A 27,957-nucleotide genomic window follows, 5' to 3' on the forward strand; every position below is an offset into this window, starting at 1 on the left:
TGTTGTTGTATCTATGGATTACCTGTGTTGTTGTATGTATGGATTACCTGTGTTGTTGTATCTATGGATTACCTGTGTTGATGTATCTATGGATTTACCTGTGTTGATGTATCTATGGATTACCTGTGTTGTTGTATCTATGGATTACCTGTGTTGTTGTATGTATGGATTACCTGTGTTAATGTATATATAGATTTACCTGTGTTGATGTATATATGGATTTACCTGTGTTAATGTATATATCTTCTGTATCAGTGGAAGAGTAAGGTTTGTATCAAAATGATAAAATAATCAAACTACATTAATAACGTTCTATATATTTAATAGTATAATATGCATTAACATAGCGTCAACAAAGAGTCCTAGAACAAGCTTCAATATCACCAGTACAGCATTTATCACCAACAACTCCGGAATCACATTATATCGAAATCATAAACATCACTCAGTGAAGCTGGACTTCATGACACAACTATAACAGCTCAAATTGACGTAAAACGGATAAGATACGCATTCTTAAAGTAATGTGACATTGTGAAATACTGTGTCCGGTGTTAATAGTATTTCTAAAGTAATAGCAGTTGTCAAATGACGGCAGTCTTCTGTCTCCTATGTCCCATGTTTAATAGCAGGAGAAATGCACGTTGAATAGTTTATCTGGTAATCAATACGTGTAGACGATAATTGCCAAAGCGTTATAAGCCCGTAATCACATTTTTGAGCGACCCTTTCACGTTTCGTCGCCATCCTCTGCTACAAAGGATTCGACTTCCTCTTTTACTACTTCTTTAGAACGGACATTGACGTTTTGGTTCTTCCACGACACGCTTTTACACGTGCCGTGTGTTGTTAAGATGACATTCGATCGTAGCATGCCTCGTTTATGGTCTTTGCTCTTCTCCAGTTTTACAATGTTATTTGCTTTCTTAGACATTTCCGAAAACACATACGCCAGGTCGTTTATAATATCCGTGTACAAAATCGAGTCGTCCGAGATGCGTCGCACAGCGACAGGCATGTCCTTTCCGTCCGGAAGTGACATAGTGGTTTTAACTTCGAAGTCAGCCACACTGTTTCTTTCCGACACGAACACGGTTGCCTCAGCCGTATGACCCTGAGCCACGTTTATTTGAGTGTTTACCTGCCACGTAATTGTTTCCTCGAACGTTTCGGTCTTGGTCTTAGTGACTGTAAGTTCTCCGCTGAGTCCTGCCCCTATTGTGACGATATCGCCCGGAACTTTGATCTCGACGTTACACTCACCCCCTTTGGTATAGGATTCCTGGAATTCCACGGTACACGAGGCCTTCGTCTCACGAGTAGTCGAGAACGTGTACTGCTGATCTCGTGGAGTCCGATTCTCGTACTTCGATTTGTAAAGAACGACATTTTTGCTGCCGTCCTTGTCCACGCCTTGTTTACTGGGACTACATTGAGTACTTCCGGTTCCTACCTCCTCTGGTAGTGTACTTGCGCCATCAGGTCGGATGTCGAATCTGACAGTGTCGTGTTTAAATTCGAGATAGCCCCAGTTGATGTCTATGTAATAATTGCATTTTCTGATGAATGGCCGGCGTAATAAATGCTTGGTCTTCCGGAATCTGTTCCACGTGTAATCCTTTATGAGTTCCTCGATGTTCACAGAATAGATTTTTCCAGGTGCCGACATTTCAACCTGTTGATCAGAAAAAAAAGATAATAAAACGATTTTACAGTGGAATCGTGGAGTTCTTATGAATAAGTTACACCTGACATAAATCAATATTCACTTAATTGAAATGAAATATTTCAAAGTATTTTATTTTCACACGTTTGGTTTTCAAACCAGCAACAAAGATTCTCTGAAACACAAACTAAGAAACAACTCGGATACAAAGATGTGTTATGATTTTCTCTACAAGGGTCCTTTCGTCACATGCAGTAAATGTAAAGCTGTAAAGAACCTTACACGGTCACACAAACATTCTTCACTTAAAATATAACCTTCTTTATCAAGCTTCATTCTCTGCTGTAAATGGATACATAAAATGGCATTACAACTAAGCATTGATTCTGATGGGAACGCTTAACTATACATAGATTTGTGTCAAAGGTACACCTCTATCACATTCAGCACAGAGCTGTAATTAATTACAAAGTAAATAACAGTTAAATTAACATTTGGCAGGGAGGTAACCTTTATCAGTTCTAGGAATTATGATTTTGTAGAAGTTTTGAAATCATTGATTAATGGCGAAAATAAGTTAATCAACTGTATCTCAATGTCCAACGACGAGATGGTGGAATTGATGATTCAAAATCAGATTGGTCGATATGCATTTCAAAAACGTTACAAACTAAATAAGGCAAATAAAAACTGTCGATGATTTTCAGATGTAAATTATTCAACAAATGTCCGCCTTGTACACGGAACCTCTGAGGTATTCGTACGGGTCTGATCGTGTTACCAGGTCCTGAATGTTTATATTACAAATATCTAACAGTTTAGAGTGTAACACACCGGAATAATTAACGGTTTTGTTTCCAAACATTTCTTCCAATTGCTAATTTGTTAATGTGCGTCCTTTGCGTGCCATCAATGCTCAGTGATAACTCGTGATTAGGGGGGACAGTGGCCTCCCGAGCTAATTACAGTCCAGAGACAGACACACTGCATCAGTGATCGATATGTAGCCCATCACGTGGAATTACGCCACAAATCCCTGGCCATAACTATACCGTCGGAGTTATTGTAATGAGGATGACGGCAAGGTCTCCGGAGTGTCAACCCCTATTTGCTATGTAAATTGGCGAATGGCAGAAATGCTGTTTTATTGTCATGCTGTGTCAACGCGGAAAGCAAAGACAATCAGGAATAACATCGACCAAGTCAAGAAATCAACATATTTGTCTTCGTCATTAAATCTACCAATTACTGACTTAATCCAGATGGCGACTCTGGGGAGTTTCTAGGACAGAAGAGATTACAATGATGGTCTTTCACTGCAAACACGTTTTATTAGTCTTTATACTGATTCAGGCAGCAACCATTCCAACAATCCATGTAACTTCAAATGCCAAAGATTGAGATACAACTAAACGAATAATCACTGAAGCAGAACCCGAATGACAATACAGACCATACCCTGTCTTAGTCAGTCGTGTCTCACTACATCAGAATCCGAATAACAATACAGACCATACCCTGTCTTAGTCAGCGTGTCTCACTACATCAGAACCCGAATGACAATACAGACCATACCCTGTCTTAGTCAGTCGTGTCTCACTACATCAGAACCCGAATGACAATACAGACCATACCCTGTCTTAGTCAGTCGTGTCTCACTACATCAGAACCCGAATGACAATACAGACCATACCCTGTCTTAGTCAGTCGTGTCTCACTACATCAGAACCCGAATGACAATACAGACCATACCCTGTCTTAGTCAGTCGTGTCTCACTACATCAGAACCCGAATGACAATACAGACCATACCCTGTCTTAGTCAGTCGTGTCTCACTAGATCAGAACCCCAATGACAATACAGACCATACCCTGTCTTAGTCAGTCGTGTCTCACTAGATCAGAACCCGAATGACAATACAGACCATACCCTGTCTTAGTCAGTCGTGTCTCACTACATCAGAATCCGAATGACAATACAGACCATACCCTGTCTTAGTCAGTCGTGTCTCACTACATCAGAACCCGAATGACAATACAGACCATACCCTGTCTTAGTCAGTCGTGTCTTACTACATCAGAATCCGAATGACAATACCGGCCATATAGGATGGGATCCCTGGTATAAATAGTTAGTATCAATGTAGGATGTGAGCCCTGGTATAAATAGTATCAATGTAGGATGTGGTCCCTGGTATAAATAGTTAGTATCAATGTAGGATGTGATCCCTGGTATAAATAGTATCAATGTAGGATGTGGTCCCCGGTATAAATAGTTAGTATCGATGTAGGATGTGGTCCCTGATATAAATAGTTAGTATCAATGTAGGATGTGATCCCTGGTATAAATAGTATCAATGTAGGATGTGATCCCTGGTATACATAGTTAGTATCAATGTAGGATGTGGTCCCTGGTATAAATAGTTTGTATCAATGTAGGATGTGATCCCCGGTATAAATAGTTAGTATCAATGTAGGATGTGGTCTCTGGTATAAATAGTTAGTATCAATGTAGGATGTGATCCCCGGTATAAATAGTTAGTATCAATGTAGGATGTGATCCCCGGTATAAATAGTTAGTATCAATGTAGGATGTGGTCCCTGGTATAAATAGTTAGTATCAATGTAGGATGTGATCCCCGGTATAAATAGTTAGTATCAATGTGGGATGTGGTCCCTGGTATAAAGTTAGTATCAATGTAGGATGTGATCCCTGGTATAGAGTTAGTATCAATGTAGGATGTGGTCCCTGGTATAAATAGTATCAATGTAGGATGTGATCCCCGGTATAAATAGTATCAATGTAGGATGTGATCCCCGGTATAAATAGTATCAATGTAGGATGTGATCCCCGGTATAAATAGTATCAATGTAGGATGTGATCCCCGGTATAAATAGTTAGTATCAATGTAGGATGTGATCCCTGGTATAAATAGTTAGTATCAATGTAGGATGTGATCTCCGGTATAAATAGTTAGTATCAATGTAGGATGTGGTCCCCGGTATAAATAGTTAGTATCAATGTAGGATGTGGTCCCCGGTATAAATAGTTAGTATCAATGTAGGATGTGGTCCCTGGTATAAATAGTTAGTATCAATGTAGGATGTGGTCCCTGGTATAAATAGTTAGTATCAATGTAGGATGTGATCCCTGGTATAAACGTTAGTATCGATGTAGGATGTGATCCCTGGTATAAATAGTTAGTATCAATGTAGGATGTGATCCCCGGTATAAATAGTTAGTATCAATGTAGGATGTGATCCCTGGTATAAATAGTTAGTATCAATATAGGATGTGATCCCCGGTATAAATAGTTAGTATCAATGTAGGATGTGATCCCCGATATAAATAGTTAGTATCAGATAAAATGAGGACCCATAACATAAGCATTAAACAAGATAAATCATTGTTAACACGTGTAGCAACAATATAGGAGATATCACGCGGTTAATTGATGCCTGGTAAAACAATATGTCCCTGTACTGATTCGGTATTACGTTACCCACGTGAGGGATTCGGACTGTTTGAAGTTCCAGGTCTACCACAAATATATTATCAGTATAGTGTAAACAATGGTACGTCAATGTAACAATATCACGTTTATTTTGGCAAACCCAGGGGAGGATAATCGACCACTTTCTCTTCTTATCTGTCTACTTCACGTACGAGGAGAGACAACGAGCGCGTGCCGCTGGCGGGACTGTGATATGCATAATTAGCAGAGCTTTGCATATTCTGTATACATGATATATCTACGATGGAAATGGCTCCCATTACGGACACGCTTGACCGCCAGTTGCCAAGATTTAGATGGCCAGCTGGACTCTCGACTGACGTGATGGACGTCTGTTTGTAAATAAATGGTGCTAATGCGCACGTGCTGTTGACATATTAAATAAATACCGGTTTCACCATCTATTAGATAGCTTGATAAGGTCATGCGTCCGGGGGAACAGAAGTTTCTCTGTGCTGAAAACTCTAGACAACTTATACACAGACGATAGCATAAAAACTCCTTTCGAGCTGTAACTCACATATGGTAAAACGTCTGGTTATAAAGTTGATGGCCAATACATTTTCAGAAAGAGCGGTGTACGTTTCTAAGCGCTCCTATATGAAATGATTTCTTATGGAAAATATTGAATTAAAGAAATCTCTGTACATTAAACATTGGTAAATCTGGGTTCTGCTGGTTTGGTACTAACGTATACTCTCACCTAGAACATCAGGGGTGGGGACCTGCTGGTTTGGTACTGACGTATACTCTCACCTAGAACAGCAGGGGTGGGGACCTGTTGGTCTATCAGGGGTGGGGACCTACTGGTCTATCAGGGGTGGGGACCTGTTGGTCTATCAGGGGTGGGACCTATTGGTCTATCAGGGGTGGGGACCTGTTGGTCCAGCAGGGGTGGGGACCTACTGGTCTATCAGGGGTGGGGACCTGTTGGTCTATCAGGGGTGGGGACCTACTGATCTATCAGGGGTGGGGACCTGCTGGTCTATCAGGGGTGGGGACCTGCTGGTCTATCAGGGGTGGGGACCTGCTGGTCTATCAGGGGTGGGTACCTGTTGGTCTATCAGGGGTGGGGACCTACTGGTCTATCAGGGATGGGGACCTGTTGGTCTATCAGGGGTGGGGACCTACTGGTCTATCAGGGGTGGGGACCTACTGGTCTATCAGGGGTGGGGACCTGTTGGTCTATCAGTGGTGGGGACCTACTGGTCTATCAGGGGTGGGGACCTACTGGTCTATCAGGGGTGGGGACCTGTTGGTCTATCAGGGGTGGGGACCTGTTGGTCTATCAGGGGTGGGGACCTACTGGTCTATCAGGGGTGGGGACCTGCTGGTCTATCAGGGGTGGGGACCTGTTGGTCTATCAGGGGTGGGGACCTGTTGGTCTATCAGGGGTGGGGACCTACTGGTCTATCAGGGGTGGGGACCTACTGGTCTATCAGGGGTGGGGACATGTTGGTCTATCAGGGGTGGGGACCTACTGGTCTATCAGGGGTGGGGACCTACTGGTCTATCAGGGGTGGGGATCTGTTGGTCTATCAGGGGTGGGGACCTGTTGGTCTATCAGGGGTGGGGACCTGCTGGTCTATCGGGGGTGGGGACCTGCTGGTCTATCGGGGGTGGGGACCTGCTGGTCTATCAGGAGTGGGGACCTGCTGGTCTATCAGGAGTGGGGACCTGCTGGTCTATCAGGGGTGGGTACCTGTTGGTCTATCAGGGGTGGGGACCTACTGGTCTATCAGGGGTGGGGACCTACTGGTCTATCAGGGGTGGGGACCTGCTGGTCTATCAGCGGTGGGGACCTGCTGGTCTATCAGGGGTGGGGACCTTCTGGTCTATCAGGGGTGGGGACCTGTTGGTCTATCAGGGGTGGGGACCTGTTGGTATATCAGGGGTGGGGACCTACTGGTCTATCAGGGGTGGGGACCTGCTGGTCTATCAGGGGTGGGGACCTACTGGTCTATCAGCGGTGGGGACCTGCTGGTCTATCAGGGGTGGGGACCTGCTGGTCTATCAGGGGTGGGGACCTGCTGGTCTATCAGGGGTGGGGACCTGTTGGTATATCAGGGGTGGGGACCTGTTGGTCTATCAGGGGTGGGGACCTGTTTGTCTATCAGGGATGGGGACCTGTTGGTCTATCAGGGGTGGGGACCTGTTGGTATATCAGGGGTGGGGACCTGTTGGTCTATCAGGGGTGGGGACCTGTTTGTCTATCAGGGGTGGGGACCTGTTGGTCTATCAGGGGCGGGGACCTACTGGTCTATCAGGGGTGGGGACCTATAATACTGGTAAAGTATGATGATGGAAGAAGAGGATAGATTAATATGCCGTTACTTATTGACAATATGGTGTGAGTACAGATCTCGTTTATTTAGAGCGAGATCCCATTTACACCCACGGGTACGGAAGGTCACAAAGCCCTGATGACCGCTATTGTACGTACCGACAATGGAAATCCAGGTGATTTCAATACCCCGCTGGTTATTTTGATTTTATCTGAAGGTTAGAATGCGAGCAGAGAGATTCATTATCTCTATTATAAACACTAAGTAACACTGCCATTTTGTGAGATAGTGACCCTGCCAGGGTTATCTAACAGGGTCCCAGTTAGTACTGTAGAGATGTTCGGTAAGGTGCTGGGTAACAACTTTAAAAAACGTACCTAATCTTTTACCAATCTGTCAGAGCTCACGCCGAGACAATGAACTAATTCTGCCACAATCAACACACATTGCGTATCTTACACACGCCATTAGAGAGTGACAATGGCGGTGTTATTCAATCCTACAAAAACATGTATTGAATTCACCCCAAACATGTTATTTTTGCCGATGTAAGCGATCTTACTAGTCTATAGATAACGTTAGCGAGCTCTCAGTCAATCTACTCACTACGGAGTTCCAACATCTACAGGAATTAAGAGTCTCTACCCCTTGGAGCTGCCAATGATTACCTCACATGTACTACAATATTAGATCAGTCGACGTTTTTCAGTAGATTATATAAAGACAATTTATAATTCATCCAAACGAAGTTAGAACTTAAGAGAAATAGAAACATCAGTATTAATAAAGATCAGTTTTATATGTGTGGGGCGGCGTTTAACTATTTATTCTGCTTTAGTGATATCACTAAATAATGATAAATAGTAAAACGCCGCCCAATACATACATATATATAAATATAACTCCAACATAATATTTATTATAGTAAACACGAGGTAGACCTAATACGTGTATCACTACGCATGCCCTCTATCATATACTGTAGTGGGATCAATTAGAAACACAACTGGACATTACCTGACCATATTTAAAGATAGTTTGATATTTATAGAGCTTATTATTATCTTAATATACACTAGCGGATCCAGCCTTTTTTTTTTTGCAGGAGGAAATTTGTTAATAGCCCTCAAAATGGAAAAAAAATCGGCTCGCGCCTATGGCGCTTGCATTATCACTAAATTACTGGAACCCCCCCCCCCCCTTTCGAAAATCCTGGATCCGCGCCTGAATTATAGACATACATAACTAGTAATTAGTCTGGCCATATTTAAATGCACAGAACCAATAAGCTTCCCTAACCATTCGCCCTAACAATACACGTACATAAATGTACTAGTTTTTGCTATATACCCCCTTCGGACATTTGTCAGGTGTATAAATATTTTTAGAATACATTAGATTTTGACACCGTCTGATAGAACTTTTTATTTATTTAAGTATTTAAATCATACAGGTGGTTATTGGAATTATTCGCGTTAGTGTGGAGAAAGTTTTGTCTCGGCTGTCAATATTGTGTTGCTGTTACGTAACACTATTTTACAATCTGTGACGGTAAAATAGATACAACAATATGTGCCATTTACAGGTGAGTATTACGTTATGGTATTGTTGAGACCCGTTGAGACCTGTAGGAACTATAGCGACACGGGAACATATTACCAGTATATCGTGTTTAAAGCCTTGTATGTTTACATGCTAATGGTTAGTATGTAAATAAATAAACAATACTTTGAGATATTTCACTTGTAATTGATACCAGATACATGTATACCACGAATAACTGTAAAACTATAGACTTGTGAGTTATCTAGTCAACCTGTATAGAGTAGAAGGTTCTTTCTAGATATAATGTTCACCTGATGTTCTCTATAAACAACCCACCATCATTAGTAGTGGCTGTAGACGTTTTATAACACTATCACTTCATAATTCACCACCCTGTACGTGCCCGATAAAGCGCACGTGCATGTCTGTTTTCGATTATCTATTTATTTAGCGTTTGAAGGTAAATTTCTGTATAATTAAATAATGTTGTCATTAATTGTTGTTTACTCAGCCTCCAGAATACTACATCGTATTTACCTGCTTCTCAGGTACGGATTACACGTTTACGGCAGAAACGCGATATTTATAACACTTGCGCAGTACACAGAATTTCACATAGAGACATTTGTTTTCATGGAAGAGTAATATAGTGCACGTTATTACAGTATTATCAGGTTTTTCTGTAAGTTATAAATAAAGAGACTGATGATAGACTGGTATCACTGTGGTGTGCTGGGACTCGTATTCGTTTGGCTCCACGAGACAAACAACTGATCACAAAGGGAGGAGAGCTCGCTATGTCGAAAATCGTCTAACTTACTTTTCTCAATAAAAAACATCACATTGTACATTGCAAACAAAGGGACATCGTTTTATGGAATGTTCATCTAGTCCCTCAAAACGTCCATACACATAAGGATAGATTAAAATACAACTAGATTACCAAATCATCGGGCCCTTGTGGATAATACCGCTCATAGCGTCATCCCACTGAAATGCTCGGTTACTAAAACCAGAGGTCTGAGAATATATATACCTAAATATAACAGTTGTCTAGATACAGGTAAATACAGACAGTAATATAGATATATATACCTAAATAGAACAATTGTCTAGATACACGTAAATACAGACAGTAATATACAGATATATATACCTAAATAGAACAATTGTCTAGATACACGTAAATACAGACAGTAATATAGATATATATACCTAAATAGAACAATTGTCTAGATACACGTAAATACAGACAGTAATATAGATATATATACCTAAATATAACAGTTGTCTAGATACACGTAAATACAGACAGTAATATATAGATATATATACCTAAATAGAACAATTGTCTAGATACACGTAAATACAGACAGTAATATAGATATATATACCTAAATAGAACAATTGTCTAGATACACGTAAATACAGACAGTAATATAGATATATATACCTAAATATAACAGTTGTCTAGATACACGTAAATACAGACAGTAATATATAGATATATATACCTAAATAGAACAATTGTCTAGATACACGTAAATACAGACAGTAATATAGATATATATACCTAAATAGAACAATTGTCTAGATACACGTAAATACAGACAGTAATATAGATATATATACCTAAATAGAACAATTGTCTAGATACACGTAAATACAAACAGTAATATAGATATATATACCTAAATAGAACAATTGTCTAGATACACGTAAATACAGACAGTAATATAGATATATATACCTAAATAGAACAATTGTCTAGATACACGTAAATACAGACAGTAATATAGATATATATACCTAAATAGAACAATTGTCTAGATACACGTAAATACAGACAGTAATATTGATATATATACCTAAATAGAACAATTGTCTAGATACACGTAAATACAGACAGTAATATAGATATATATACCTAAATATAACAGTTGTCTAGATACACGTAAATACAGACAGTAATATAGATATATATATACCTAAATATAACAATTGTCTAGATACACGTAAATACAGACAGTAATATATAGATATATATACCTAAATAGAACAATTGTCTAGATACACGTAAATACAGACAGTGATATATAGATATATATACCTAAATAGAACAATTGTCTAGATACACGTAAATACAGACAGTAATATAGATATATATACCTAAATAGAACAGTTGTCTAGATACACGTAAATACAGACAGTAATATATATATATATATACACGTAAATACAGACAGTAATATATATATATATACCTAAAAAGAATAATTGTCTAGATACACGTAAATACAGACAGTAATATATATATATATACCTAAATAGAACAATTGTCTAGATACACGTAAATACAGACAGTAATATAGATATATATATACCTAAATAGAACAGTTGTCTAGATACACGTAAATATAGACAGTAATATATAGATATATATACCTAAATAGAACAGTTGTCTAGATACACGTAAATACAGACAGTAATATATAGATATTTATACCTAAATAGAACAGTTGTCTAGATACACGTAAATACAGACAGTAATATATAGATATATATACCTAAATAGAACAATTGTCTAGATACACGTAAATACAAACAGTAATATAGATATATATACCTAAATAGAACAATTGTCTAGATACACGTAAATACAGACAGTAATATAGATATATATACCTAAATAGAACAGTTGTCTAGATACACGTAAATACAGTCAGTAATATAGATATATATACCTAAATAGAACAGTTGTCTAGATACACGTAAATACAGACAGTAATATAGATATATATATACACGTAAATACAGACAGTAATATAGATATATATACCTAAATAGAACAATTGTCTAGATACACGTAAATACAGACAGTAATATAGATATATATACCTAAATAGAACAATTGTCTAGATACACGTAAATACAGACAGTAATATAGATATATATACCTAAATATAACAATTGTCTAGATACACGTAAATACAGACAGTAATATAGATATATATATACCTTAATATAACAATTGTCTAGATACACGTAAATACAGACAGTAATATAGATATATATACCTAAATAGAACAATTGTCTAGATACACGTAAATACAGACAGTAATATAGATATATATATACACGTAAATACAGACAGTAATATAGATATATATACCTAAATAGAACAATTGTCTAGATACACGTAAATACAGACAGTAATATAGATATATATACCTAAATAGAACAATTGTCTAGATACACGTAAATACAGACAGTAATATAGATATATATACCTAAATATAACAATTGTCTAGATACACGTAAATACAGACAGTAATATAGATATATATACCTAAATAGAACAATTGTCTAGATACACGTAAATACAGACAGTAATATAGATATATACCTAAATATAACAATTGTCTAGATACACGTAAATACAGACAGTAATATAGATATATACCTAAATATAACAATTGTCTAGATACACGTAAATACAGACAGTAATATAGATATATACCTAAATAAACAGACAGTAATATAGATATATATATACCTAAATATAACAATTGTCTAGATACACGTAAATACAGACAGTAATATAGATATATATACCTAAATAGAACAATTGTCTAGATACACGTAAATACAGACAGTAATATAGATATATATACCTAAATATAACAATTGTCTAGATACACGTAAATACAGACAGTAATATAGATATATATATACCTAAATATAACAATTGTCTAGATACACGTAAATACAGACAGTAATATAGATATATACCTAAATAGAACAATTGTCTAGATACACGTAAATACAGACAGTAATATAGATATATATACCTAAATATAACAGTTGTCTAGATACACGTAAATACAGACAGTAATATAGATATATATACCTAAATAGAACAATTGTCTAGATACACGTAAATATAGACAGTAATATAGATATATATATACACGTAAATACAGACAGTAATATAGATATATATATACCTAAATAGAACAATTGTCTAGATACACGTAAATACAGACAGTAATATAGATATATACCTAAATAGAACAATTGTCTAGATACACGTAAATACAGACAGTAATATAGATATATACCTAAATATAACAATTGTCTAGATACACGTAAATACAGACAGTAATAGATATATACCTAAATATACAGACAGTAATATAGATATATATATACCTAAATAGAACAATTGTCTAGATACACGTAAATACAGACAGTAATATAGATATATATACCTAAATAGAACAATTGTCTAGATACACGTAAATACAGACAGTAATATAGATATATACCTAAATATAACAATTGTCTAGATACACGTAAATACAGACAGTAATATAGATATATATATACCTAAATATAACAGTTGTCTAGATACACGTAAATACAGACAGTAATAGATATATACCTAAATAGAACAATTGTCTAGATACACGTAAATACAGACAGTAATATAGATATATACCTAAATAGAACAATTGTCTAGATACACGTAAATACAGACAGTAATATAGATATATATACCTAAATAGAACAATTGTCTAGATACACGTAAATACAGACAGTAATATAGATATATACCTAAATATAACAATTGTCTAGATACACGTAAATACAGACAGTAATATAGATATATATACCTAAATATAACAGTTGTCTAGATACACGTAAATACAGACAGTAATATAGATATATATACCTAAATAGAACAATTGTCTAGATACACGTAAATACAGACAGTAATATAGATATATATATACCTAAATAGAACAATTGTCTAGATACACGTAAATACAGACAGTAATATAGATATATATATACCTAAATAGAACAATTGTCTAGATACACGTAAATACAGACAGTAATATATATATATATATATACCTAAATAGAACAATTGTCTAGATACACGTAAATACAGACAGTAATATAGATATATATACCTAAATAGAACAATTGTCTAGATACACGTAAATACAGACAGTAATATAGATATATACCTAAATATACAGACAGTAATATAGATATATATATACCTAAATATAACAATTGTCTAGATACACGTAAATACAGACAGTAATATAGATATATATACCTAAATAGAACAATTGTCTAGATACACGTAAATACAGACAGTAATATAGATATATATACCTAAATATACAGACAGTAATATAGATATATATATCAAGTATTAACTTGGGAAATAATAAGGAACCATATATATTAGCCGTCCCAATGACGGTCTCGAATGTATCTTAATGCCTCTCATTCACCTTACTTTGGACGAGAAATGTTTGACCCACATGAACTATTTTACTTATATCAATGACACATATCCGATGTCCCCGTGATTGAGCCCTGATATATGAGGTACGTCTCAGATTCCCCACTTCGTCACTTATTTTACACTCTAATAGACGAGGAATTTCAGCCACGTAATAACCGACACGCTTAATTACTCTGGACTAGTAATGATGACTTATCGGTAGAACCCCGTAGGTCAGTTATGAGTGGGTTAAACCTGGGCAAACGGACCGGACATTTTAAATACACATGAACCACAGGTGCCCGACTCGTTTTATAAAATAATAACATAATAAGAGTACATATAAATGTACTCGTATATGTTATTATATTATAAAACGAGTCAGGCACGTGTGCATGAACGTACGGTCTTCCAGCTTGCTGAGAATTTCAGTGATTTTTGTTTTGAACTGATACGAGATGAGGATTTAGATAGCCAAACGGTTAGATACAATTACCACCCATACACTAATGTATATCGCGGATTAAAGTAAAAATAAACACCCATACACTAATGTATATCGCGGATTAAAGTAAAAAATAAACACCCATACACAGGTCCATGTTGTCTATATCTTCGCGTTGAGTAAAACGTGCACCAAAAAGCGTAGTTAAATAATACCAATATCTCTGTCACCAAGACAGGTAAGACAAACCGGTAGAATATAATCAATGTTATAAGACATGTGGTCCTCAAACGTTCGAATCGACAAATAACAAAAATTTAAATATCCGATAAGAAGTGTAAAAAAAATAACGATACATATTATATTACAGAACTAAGGGTTTACAAACACGCAGTCGATAAGGAACTCTAACCCTGAGATATATAAAGACACAGTTATTGGTGTTAGGTGTAGAACAGAAGATTTAACGTCACGTGCAAGGATAACATCTGTCGAGTCATTCGTATGCCATCTGATGTAATTTAACTATCAACATCGGAAGTTTGTCATTAAAGTTTGGATAATTGTATAAATCATTTTCATACTGGTAGTGTTTACGAGTATAGTTTCCTGTTCGTGGAAATTTAAAGTGCTCAGGAAACTTTACAATAGCAATGATAACAGATATTTTGAATTTTGTGTTGCAGTGAATACTGTATATACAATGTATATATACATGTGTTTGTTTATGGTTGATATTTGTTTGGATTGTTTATAAGTGTAGCATGTCATCCTCGATATTATGAACAACTATCTAGTTTTTCTATCTCAGATTGGGAATTGTGTATATGTTGAACACCTGTATTATAAAAGACTTTGTAGACATGTTTCTTTATACTTTGTATGGCAAAAGAGAATAGCGTAAGTAATTGTCTATAGCACTTGTACCCATTCAATACCGTATCTGTATCCGTCAAATAAGGTACCAATGACTGTTCAATACGCTGTGTGCTTATTGCATAGCCAGATATAAAGCTTATTGGACAGACAAACATAACTTATTGACCGACCATTGCACGGGTAAAGTCAAAGATTCCAACTACCAAAACATCTATAGTCAAAGATTCAAACTACCAAAACATCTATAGTCAAAGATTCAAACTACCAAAATATCTATAGTCAAAGATTCAAACTACCAAAACATTTTCAAAAATATTATAAATACAAATACATCTATAGTCAAAGATTCCAACAACCAAATAATATAGCCTAAACGTCCAACAAATTAAATATGGTTTATTTTTAGATGGCTTGACATCGTCGGGTCGTGACGGTCTGTAGTCACACCACATATGTTATTAAAACATTCCTCACATTCCATCAATAAACAATCAAGCGTTTCCGAAGACCAACAAATTAAAGCTTGGCTATTAAATAGCTACGGAATTAGTAAAAGCTTATCTTTTCTTATCTGTCTACACTGTGCTGATGAAAAGTTTTTTTTTGTATGTGTGTTTCGAACATGCGCAGTCAGAATAGATATGAAGAAGATGAAAGGAATGTTAATCGGAATGTTGATCGCGCCCCATAACGGTATCTATATTATAATAATATCTTAAACCAATTTAGCGACCTTTAAAACTAGAAAAATAACACTGATATTTGAGATGGGAGTTTCCACGCCTGCTCTGCACACTTACATAACGTTGCGACAATGCACATTTACATATATTTTAATTTGTAATTGCGATGTGTGCAGATTCTTATGTTTGTCAATACGTTATCTGTATATGTGCGTTTTTACTTACATTTTGTTGCCTTTTTCTTTGCATACAGAAAAGTAACAGTAGATCTAAAATGTGTATATTGCAGACAATAATAAAGTCAAAATGCAATTTTGAAAATGGCTTCCACGAATCTGAGAGAGAAAATGGCGACGCTAGAATCCTTTGCCCGGGATAAATTATAAATGCAAATATTTATGTGTTGACTTTGTCACAAAAGAGGTTTGTCAAACCTAGCAGGACAATCACTTTGCGATGGCAATACTTAAACACACACATTGTTATTGTCATACTGTATCAATGTCTTTAGAGCTCAATAAACAATATATTAAATACATAGGTGTGTCTCTTACCTTATTCGATATTTTCCAAATAATTTAAACACAATGCCTAGCTGATAAAACACTCGGGGAATTAAACTTCCGCTTATAAATTCAGCTAGCAACGAAAATTTTCCAATTGGTAAATATACGATTTAACTGTTCCGTCCAACTTCGCCAACGACGGCTCCTACCAGAACCAAGATCCACTGTTGCCTCAGTAAAATATATTCAGTCACGTGACTCGTCTATCCAACAGGGAAGCGCTCCAATAGGCCAGCACTACCTCCAAAGCGTTCCCTATACAAGAATAACATTTCTAGGTAAGCAGTATACTACTGTCAGAAATACGATAACGGTGCATTGTGTTGTTTTAAAAATGGCGACTCTATGTTGTTTTTAAACATTGTTGCGCAGATTCGACAGTTATATTATAAACCATGTTTAAACAACCGAATAAGAACAGACATACAATAACAACTGCTAGGGGTCATCTAGATCCTATTGTAGATATAATACAACATCACACTAGCGTGTACACAACATTCGGAGACGACAGACATGTTTCTATTATCGTTGCAAACGAACTGTACATGTTATAGGGTAACCTTACCAATCAGACCCGCACGTGCGACGATCGAACGTCATATGGATCTTCATTAAGGTCGATTATTTGTCATGTACACGCGTGTTTGACATTTAGTTGTGATAGATTTATTGTGTATCGGTCCGGCGTATTTTAGATCGAATACTGTGTATAATACCTGACATAAAATTCATTGTTAAGTCGAATTAATGCGAATCTATTATTTGTGCACGTGTGTTACACACGACACTGTCACATTTATACAAGGTTAGTTAAATAATTCTGCAAGCTTCCCATAGACACATCTAGACTGTTGCATTCATTATTAAATAGACTGAAATAAAATATTTCTGAGCTGCGAAAAAATATCACATCGTCAGTAGGCAGTGATAGAAATTAACTTGATACAAAAAACAAAAACAGAAACAGAATGTACAGTTAGACAACAATGGAGAAGGTTATCCTTTATATAGTAAACATGTTAACCTGATAACCAGGTTATCCTTTATATAGTAAACATGTTAACCTGATAACCAGGTTATCCTTTATATAGTAAACATGTTAACCTGATAACCAGGTTATCCTTTATATAGTAAACATGTTAACCTGATAACCAGGTTATCCTTTATATAGTAAACATGTTAACCTGATAACCAGGTTATCCTTTATATAGTGAACATGCTGACTTGATAACCGGGTTATCCTTTATATAGTAAACATGTTAACCTGATAACCAGGTTATCCTTTATATAGTGAACATGCTGACTTGATAATCGGGTTATCCTTTATATAGTGAACATGCTGACTTGATAACCGGGTTATCCTTTATATAGTGAACATGTTGACTTGATAACCAGGTTATCCTTTATATAGTGAACATGTTGACTTGATAACCAGGTTATCCTTTATATAGTTAACATGTTAACTTGATAACCAGGTTATCCGTTATATAGTAAACATGTTAACTTGATAACCAGGTTATCCTTTATATAGTAAACATGTTGACTTGATAACCGGGTTATCCTTTATATAGTGAACATGTTGACTTGATAACCAGGTTATCCTTTATATAGTAAACATGTTAACCAGATAACCAGGTTATCCTTTATATAGTAAACATGTTGACTTGATAACCGGGTTATCCTTTATATAGTTAACATGTTGACTTGATAACCAGGTTATCCGTTATATAGTAAACATGTTAACTTGATAACCAGGTTATCCGTTATATAGTAAACATGTTAACTTGATAACCAGGTTATCCTTTATATAGTAAACATGTTGACTTGATAACCAGGTTATCCTTTATATAGTAAACATGTTGACTTGATAACCAGGTTATCCTTTATATAGTAAACATGTTAACCTGATAACCAGGTTGTCCTTTATATAGTAAACATGTTAACCTGATAACCGGGTTATCCTTTATATAGTAAATATGTTAACCTGATAACCGAGTTATCCTTTATATAGTAAACATGTTAACCAGATAACCAGGTTATCCTTTATATAGTTAATATGTTAACCTGATAACCAGGTTATCCTTTATATAGTAAACATGTTGAATTGATAACCAAGTTATCCTTTATATAGTAAACATGTTAACATGGTAACCAGGTTATCCTTTATATAGTAAACATGTTAACCTGATAACCAGGTTATCCTTTATATAGTAAACAGGCTAACCTGATAACCAGGTTATCCTTTATATAGTAAACATGTTAACCTGATAACCAGGTTATCCTTTATATAGTAAACATGTTAACCAGATAACCAGGTTATCCTTTATATAGTAAACATGTTAACCAGATAACCAGGTTATCCTTTATATAGTAAACATGTTAACTTGATAACCAGGTTATCCTTTATATAGTAAACATGCTAACTTGATAACCAGGTTATCCTTCATATAGTAAACATGTTGACTTGATAACCAGGTTATCCTTTATATAGTAAACATGTTAACCAGATAACCAGGTTATCCTTTATATAGTAAACATGCTAACTTGATAACCAGGTTATCCTTCATATAGTAAACATGTTGACTTGATAACCAGGTTATCCTTTATATAGTAAACATGTTAACCTGATAACAAGGTTACCCTTTATATAGTAAACATGTTGAATTGATAACCAAGTTATCCTTTATAAAGTAAACATGTTAACATGGTAACCAGGTTATCCTTTATATAGTAAACATGTTGACTTGATAACCAGGTTATCCTTTATATAGTTAACATGTTAACCAGATAACCAGGTTATCCTTTATATAGTAAACATGTAAACTTGATAACCAGGTTATCATTTATATAGTAAACATGTTGACTTGATAACCGGGTTATCATTTATATAGTAAACATGTTGACTTGATAACCGGGTTATCATTTATATAGTAAACATGTTGACTTGATAACCGGGTTATCATTTATATAGTAAACATGTTGACTTGATAACCGGGTTATCATTTATATAGTGAACATGTTGACTTGATAACCAGGTTATCCGTTATATAGTGAACATGTTGACTTGATAACCAGGTTATCCGTTATATAGTAAACATGTTGACTTGATAACCAGGTTATCCTTTATATAGTAGACATGTTGACTTGATAACCAGGTTATCCTTTATATAGAACACATGTTGACTTGATAACCAGGTTATCATTTATATAGTAGACATGTTGACTTGATAATCAGGTTATCCTTTATATAGTAACCATGTAACTTGATAACCAGGTTATCCTTTATATAGTAAACATGTTAACCTGATAACCAGGTTATCCGTTATATAGTGAACATGTTGACTTGATAACCAGGTTATCCGTTATATAGTAAACATGTTGACTTGATAACCAGGTTATCATTTATATAGTAGACATGTTGACTTGATAACCAGGTTATCCTTTATATAGAACACATGTTGACTTGATAACCAGGTTATCATTTATATAGTAGACATGTTGACTTGATAATCAGGTTATCCTTTATATAGTAAACATGTTGACTTGATAACCAGGTTATCCTTTATATAGTAAACATGTTGACTTGATAACCGGGTTATCCTTTATATAGTAACCATGTAACTTGATAACCAGGTTATCCTTTATATAGTAAACATGTTAACCTGATAACCAGGTTATCCTTTATATAGTAAACATGTTAACTTGATAACCGGGTTATCCTTTATATAGTAAACATGTTAACTTGATAACCAGGTTATCATTCATATAGTAAACATGTTGACTTGATAACCAGGTTATCCTTTATATAGTAAACATGTTGACTTAATAACCAGGTTATCCTTTATATAGTTAACATGTTGACTTGATAACCAGGTTATCCTCTATATAGTAAACATGTTAACCTGATAACCAGGTTATCCTTTATATAGTTAACATGTTGACTTGATAACCAGGTTATCCATTATATAGTAAACATGTTGACTTGATAACCAGGTTACCCTTTATATAGTAAATATGTTGACTTGATAACCGGGTTATCCTTTATAAATTAAACATGTTAACTTGATAACCAGGTTATCCTTTATATAGTAAACATGTTAACCTGATAACCAGGTTATCCTTTATATAGTAAACATATTGACTTGATAACCAGGTTATATACTTATATAAAATAATAATGGGCAGACGACACAAAGCTATACTTATATAAAATAATAATGGGCAGACGATACAAAGTTATACCTTTATATAAAATAAGAACGGGCAGACGACACAAAGATTTATCCATATTAAATGTCACAGAGTGTTTCGCTAATTAGATATTAATTATCAGTATCACGTGTACAGTTTGTTCTATTCCCGGAAATCAATAAACATGTGATATTTCTATCAATTACTAAAGGTTCGTGCTAATTGGTATAATGGGTCCATGATAAAACTAATATCTTTACAGAGTAAGAGTGATAGTTTCGTCTATCTACGACTCGTCAGTAATATATAGAACTGCATTAAAGAACTGTTTCGTCTTCAAGGGAGTCAGCAATATATATAACTGTATCAAAGAGCTGTTTCGTCCTCCTAGGGAGTCAGTTATATATATAACTGTAACAAAGAGCTGTTTCGTCTTCAAGGGAGTCAGTAATATATATAACTGTATCAAAGAGCTGTTTCGTCCTCCTAGGGAGTCAGTTATATGTATAACTGTATCAAAGAGCTGTTTCGTCCTCCTAGGGAGTCAGTTATATATATAACTGTATCAAAGAGCTGTTTCGTCCTCCTAGGGGGTCAGTAATATATATATATCTGTATCAAAGAGCTGTTTCGTCCTCCTAAGGAGTCAGTAATATCTATAACTGTATCAAAGAGCTGTTTCGTCCTCCTAGGGAGTCAGTAATATATATAACTGTATCAAAGAGCTGTTTCGTCCTCCTAGGGAGTCAGTAATATATATAACTGTATCAAAGAGCTGTTTCGTCCTCCTAGGGAGTCAGTAATATATATAACTGTATCAAAGAGCTGTTTCGTCCTCCTAAGGAGTCAGTAATATATAAAGTTGTTTCTTCTCTCCATGACTCGGCTGTTACGATAGTGGAAGCGACGTAGGAAAGATGGACCGAAACATTGAAATTATTTCAATACAATTTCTCTATCAGAAATGCAATTGTTTTTAGACTAACTGTTTATTCTAACAATCCAATCATAATTTGCTTAATATTATGGTCTAGAACTGTGACGGAGTTCAGAATTTAAATGAATGCGCAAGGAAACGATTCCGTCAGACTGTTGGTAAATGTTGGACATAATTAGTGATTTTTTTTTTACTAGATCGACTATTATAACTGATATCAGTGCCCATGGTAACCAGGCCTCGGGGGCGTAGTAACCCTTCAGTGAGAGTAACCAACCCTCCATAGCAGTCAGAGGATTTCGGCTCTTTCTAATGAGTACACACGATAGTTTAGGAGAGGGTCCGGGGAGGGAGTCGAGTCGGTTTGAGTTTCTGATGTGTTTCTTCTAAGTATATAATGTTGATGACCATATAAATACTCACCGTGATAAAGGTGTCCCGTACAGGGTGTCGTAAACGTGTCCATTGTCGTACCACTCACATCACTACTTTGGTCTCCGGTTGGTACCATAAAGGTCAAACTATGACCGCCTTATCCGAGCAAATACAAACAACTACAATGGCAAATTCTTTTTTACACACCACCAAAGGTTTACAAAAAAAAAGTGTATAAAATCATAACGATAACACGTGACCGCTGACAAGGATGGACGGAAGGAAAGAGAATATACATTGAACGATTGTCCATCAGTCGTCTGTGTGTAACACATTCATGGTAGATGTGGATATTACATCGGATGTGTATCATTAACGTGTTATACTATACCATCTCCGTCCATCCCTCCGTCAGTCCGTCGATCCCTCCGTCCGTCCGCTCGTCAGTCCGGTTAACGTTTTGGTACAAGCTTCTTCAGTGGTCTACAGTTTAGTCAGATCATATGTTCTTACCATACTGTTTGTTATGGATGATCATGTGGGGTCTGACAAGAACACTACGGATTTAATTGTGGATGTTTTTCCCCGAAAAAAGTTTTCACTTGGTTGGATCTGAACTTTTCTTGCGCAATTTCTCGGTTAAAGTTTTGTCTAATGTGAGCATTTTCACATTGTTTTTTTTTCAGTTCCACTTATATATATATATATATATTATTTATTGATAAACATTCAGGAAACAAGCTATGCTATTGTAGATTGAATGAATATATTAAATACAAATGTAATTGCTTTTGGACCTATTTCTTCAATTTTTTGATACAATATTATCACTATGAGAGTTGTCTCCCTTGAAAAATGTGGACCTGTATGAATTGTATAATGTGAGCATTTTCACATTGTTTTTTTTCAGTTCCACTTTTATATATATAAAAATTATTTATTGACAAAAACAAAACAAAAAACAAAAAAACCCACAGATTTAAGAAGAAACCTCTTAACACTTGCACCAAAAACTTAACGCAGAAATATTCTAAGTCAAACAAGAGCTGTTGGAGAACAGCATAGCTCGTCTCGCAAATGTTTGTCAATAAATAATTAAAATATATTAATTGGAATGGTTTCGCAAATTGCATTAATAATATTTATATTGTTTACTTTATCAGATTGTGTTTTGTGAATTCATGCAATTTTCAAAACCATACCAATTTATATATATATAAATTATTTATTGATAAACTTTCGGGAGACAAGCTATGCTGTTGTAGATTAAATGAATATATTCAATACAAATGTAATTGCTTTTGGACATATTTCTTCAATTTTTTTATAAAATATTATCCTCATGAGAGTTGTCTCCCTTGAAAAATGTGGACCGGTAATAATTGTCTAATGTGAGCATTTTCACATTGTTTTATTTTCAGTTTCACTCCAAGAAGGGATAGTGTAACTCCATAGAGACTCTTTACCAAATACCAGCATATAGCTTTTAACATTTCCACAAAAAAAAAAAAAAAATCTGTTTTTTCCCCCCAAAAAAAATCTTTCAGCTTAACCCTGGCAAGGGATAGTTTAACCCCCACAGGGAACCTAATACCATGTATTACTATGCCTTTCAACACTCACAACATAAAGTTAACACAAAGTCCAAAGATTTAAAAAAAAAAACCAAAAAAAAAAAAAAAAACAGATTTAAGAAGAAAAAATCCAATTTTTTAAAAGTTTTAACCCAGGAAGGGATCGTCTTACTCCATAGAGACTCTATTGCCAAATATAAGCACCCTAGTACAATTATAAAGTGATGTATTAAAACCTCTGAACACTTGCACCAAAAACTTAACGCAAACATTTTTTAAGTCCAAAAAAAATAAAAAAAATCTGTTGTTTTTTTTCCAAAAAATCTTTTAGTTTAACTCCGGCAGGGGATAGTTTAACCCCCACAGGGACCATATTATCAGAAAGTACTATGCCTTTCAACACTTGCACCAAAAACTTAACATTTGAAAAACCAACGTCGACGCCGACGCTGGAGTGACAACATAAGCTCTCACTCTTCTTCGAAGAGACGAGCTAAAAATTTGAAAATTCTGTTTTTTTCCCCAAAAATCTTTTAGTTTAACTCGGGCAGGGGACAGTTTAACTCCAGAGGGACTCTATTGCCAATTATCAGCACCCTACTACAATTATAATGTGATGTATTAATACCTTTCAACACTTGCACCAAAAGTCCAAACATTATCAAAAATCTCGTTTTTTTCCAAAAAATCTTTTAGCTCCGGCAAGGGATAGTTTAACCCCCACAGGGACCATATTACTATAAATTATTTTGCCTTTCAAAATTTGCACCAAAAACTTAACATTTGAAAAACCAACGCCGACGCCGGAGTGACGACATAAGCTCTCACTCTTCTTCGAAGAGACGAGCTAAAAACCTGCTACATCTATACCACTAAACGGATAATATTTTACCTGTAGCATTAATGTAGAATTAGTTCCAATGCCATGTATGATTTGGAAGACCCCATAACTGCACACGGTTGCCCCGTTGTTGATAGGAAGACACTCGTTGTGAGGTTATGATATTGAATTGACGGCTTGTTTTCTTGACAATTCGATCACGTCGTCAACAATGACATGCATTTATATAACGTCAAAATTACACACATCAGATGACAATGAGTAAGAGAAATAAAACAATAAGTCAACCTAATGATGAAACTAAGGTATCTAAAGCCTTCAGGTAAGCCTGGTGTTCGTCAAATTTACTACATCCCTCGGGCGAACGTCCTCCTTTCTCTATCTCTCATAAAGGCGGTGGATATTTTATTATTTTATTTGTTATTATAGCTGCATGTTATTTGAATTTTCAGGTGTGTCCTTCCACGATAAAATATGAACTCCTAGCAACCGGAGCTACCAACACAAAAGGGGAACACACGGAGACAATGTACTACTAGTAAACAGGTCTAAACCGTCGTAATGGATCCCAAGTCTCTCAGGAACAACGTTCATCAGCAGATATATAGGTACATTACTTGTCTTGGATGACGGTATACAAATGGTGATAATTATGTTAATATGATAACTGTACATTGTCTGGCCCTACGCTACAAAATTGGTGACAGCGGTGGGATATGCCTAAGCTTCTCAGAAAACCCTACCTACAGTATATTCCTAATCATAACAGTTAATAAACAATGTGACATATACAATAAACTTTATTTGATAATGAACATGATCAACAATGTAACAAACTCTCTGGAGCTCTGTTTCTTCGACCCACATGGTAAACGAATAATAAGATTATAAAAGATGACATAGTAATGAAGAAATGATAAATAAATAAAAACAAATAAGATATGAGCGCATCATAACTTGTAAAAGGAAAATTACTGCCTTAAGCAACAGGGTAATGTATTCCTCACTGCATTTGTTATACTGAAAGAGGATATAAACAAACTTATTGTACCTTTGAACACCCAGGAGTGTTAAGTAGGAATGTTGTTTTTGCTCGTCAATAAATGAAATAGGCAATAACGATGAAATTGGAAATATCATAGGTGTATCAACGTAGTGAATAATCTACATAAATCAATGATATCAACGTCATCAGTGTTATGTTGTATTATCAACATAAATAACAACAATTAATGAATGTCAATATAAGAGGCACTGAGAACAGATTTCTGTATGTAATCAATGAATTGGCACACATTGATTATGTTACAGAAAAAAATACACAGAAACTACAATAAGTACAACAGAAATGAAACACAACATTTCAAACGTAATTAAGATTGCCGCTGAAAATGTATATGGTTTATATGCACAGCGTTTATATACTATGCAATAATGAATTTTCACATTAATGATGTACCCTAATTCCATTCGCAAACGTATTCTTTACTGCATTTTGATTGCAGTCTGTAAACTTAATTTGAAACAGCATTTTATCACTTAGAACTCCTTGTTGGAGAAGCCATGTAGAATTATTAAAATCCTTAGCGGTTTGGTCAGGCGGAGTCTTAGACCAAGCATGATTCATTCCTTTCCTCTCGCAATGAAAAACCATCGTGTTATTTGCAACTCAAGATCGCAATCATTGATACTAATGCCGTCTCAACATGCATAACAGCCTAGAATGGCAAAGATTTGCGCGAGCTAACGCACGTCAGTATACGTGCGTGTTGTGTCAACTTGTGATTATTCAAGCCTTCCTCTGACGGGAACACGGCTCCACATTGGTCACACTTGACAACCTGTCCACCATGACGTAATCGCACGTGAGCTAGCAATCGACATGGTTCGGTGAAACGCGATGGGCATGATTTACAATAGATGAAGTCCTCGTTATGTATTCGTTGATGGCGCTGCATTCTGTATTTGACCTGGGTTTTGTATTCACACCGGTCGCATTCGTACATTTGTCCTGGTTTATATACTGGGGCACCCCGGAATAATCCTCGGTTCTTTTGTTTCCCTCTTTTGCTTGTTGATCCTCTGAATTGTCTGCCTGGAAATAGAAAAAGTATGCAATGAATGTATTAATATAGAACTGTTATCGACGCCAACCAATAGCATAATATTCCATATTGAAAGCTTTCATCCATTTAAAGACGTTATCTATTTTTACTTTGGCTCACGCTGTTTGCTTAGCGTTAATATCAAATATATCAGTATTGCCACTCGTTATTTTTAAAATATGTTTGCATATTATCAGCAGGAACCAACAAAACATCAGTACAGAAAAAGGAATGAATTTCTACAAACAATTAAATATGAAGTCATAGTAGAAAATATTAAGGTTTATATATGATCACATCTTTTTTTCCCCTCTCTCTCAGATTTCGTTTATTGCTGTTCATCTCAATAATGTAAATTCCAATGGAAGAAAGTTGACTAGTATAAGCTTTCAAGCTTGTTTCCATATCCTGTTTCTGCTTGTTGTTACAAAATGTTGTCATATACTCTATCAAAAGAAACGAAATAAAACAACAAATATGAAGTCATGCTTCCACTTTCTGAAGTGTGGTATGCGTCATGTCTTTTTTGTTTTTGCTTTCTCAAATCAAATGAAGTATTTCAGTCAATGACAGTTTGCTACAAATTGCCGAAATGTATATTGAATCGTGTGCGGAAGGAAAACCTCAGCTTTATTGGAAGATATACAAGTGCATTTTTCTGAATATTTGACAGTTGAAACCGGATCTAGAGCCATTGACAAGTATTATGTTACTGGCGTCGAAATACATGTAATAACTTGACGAGGCACTTAAGGATATCGTTAATATAAATGTAGGGATAAATGAAGCAGGAAGTTCTTAAATTGTTATTAGAGAATAGAACGACAATAAGGACAAGTGAAGGAAAACAATAATACAAATCTTGAGAAAACAAGGATAATGGATTTCGTTTTAGGACACATGGAGTAACAATATATATTCAATAGCAATATCAAAGTTAATTATAGTTATTAAGATTCGGTAACATCATCCTTAACCCCTACTGATGTCGTATTGAATAGCCAAACTATCAACACAGTGTAGGTTCTACAGAAATCTTTAAC

General features: G+C 35.5%; 1 protein-coding gene across 1 annotated transcript; it reads right to left on the reverse strand.

Annotated features, from left to right (window-relative positions):
- Window positions 1-305: 305 nt before the first annotated feature.
- LOC117328730 lies at window positions 306-17,160 on the reverse strand. Its single transcript, XM_033886224.1, has 2 exons — window positions 16,877-17,160; window positions 306-1,675 (listed from the first exon to the last, which is right to left on the reverse strand). Exon 2 carries the CDS (start codon window positions 1,667-1,669, stop codon window positions 731-733), a length of 939 nt encoding a protein of 312 aa, XP_033742115.1. The 5' UTR covers window positions 1,670-1,675; window positions 16,877-17,160; the 3' UTR covers window positions 306-730.
- Window positions 17,161-27,957: the final 10,797 nt, after the last annotated feature.

Source organism: Pecten maximus, chromosome 6 (genome assembly GCF_902652985.1).
Source record: "Pecten maximus chromosome 6, xPecMax1.1, whole genome shotgun sequence".
Lineage (NCBI taxonomy): Eukaryota > Metazoa > Mollusca > Bivalvia > Pectinida > Pectinidae > Pecten > Pecten maximus.

Excerpts from the sequence above, each read along its gene's own strand:
- LOC117328730 (XM_033886224.1), bottom strand. The coding sequence starts at position 1,669 with ATGTCGGCACCTGGAAAAATCTATTCTGTGAACATCGAGGAACTCATA.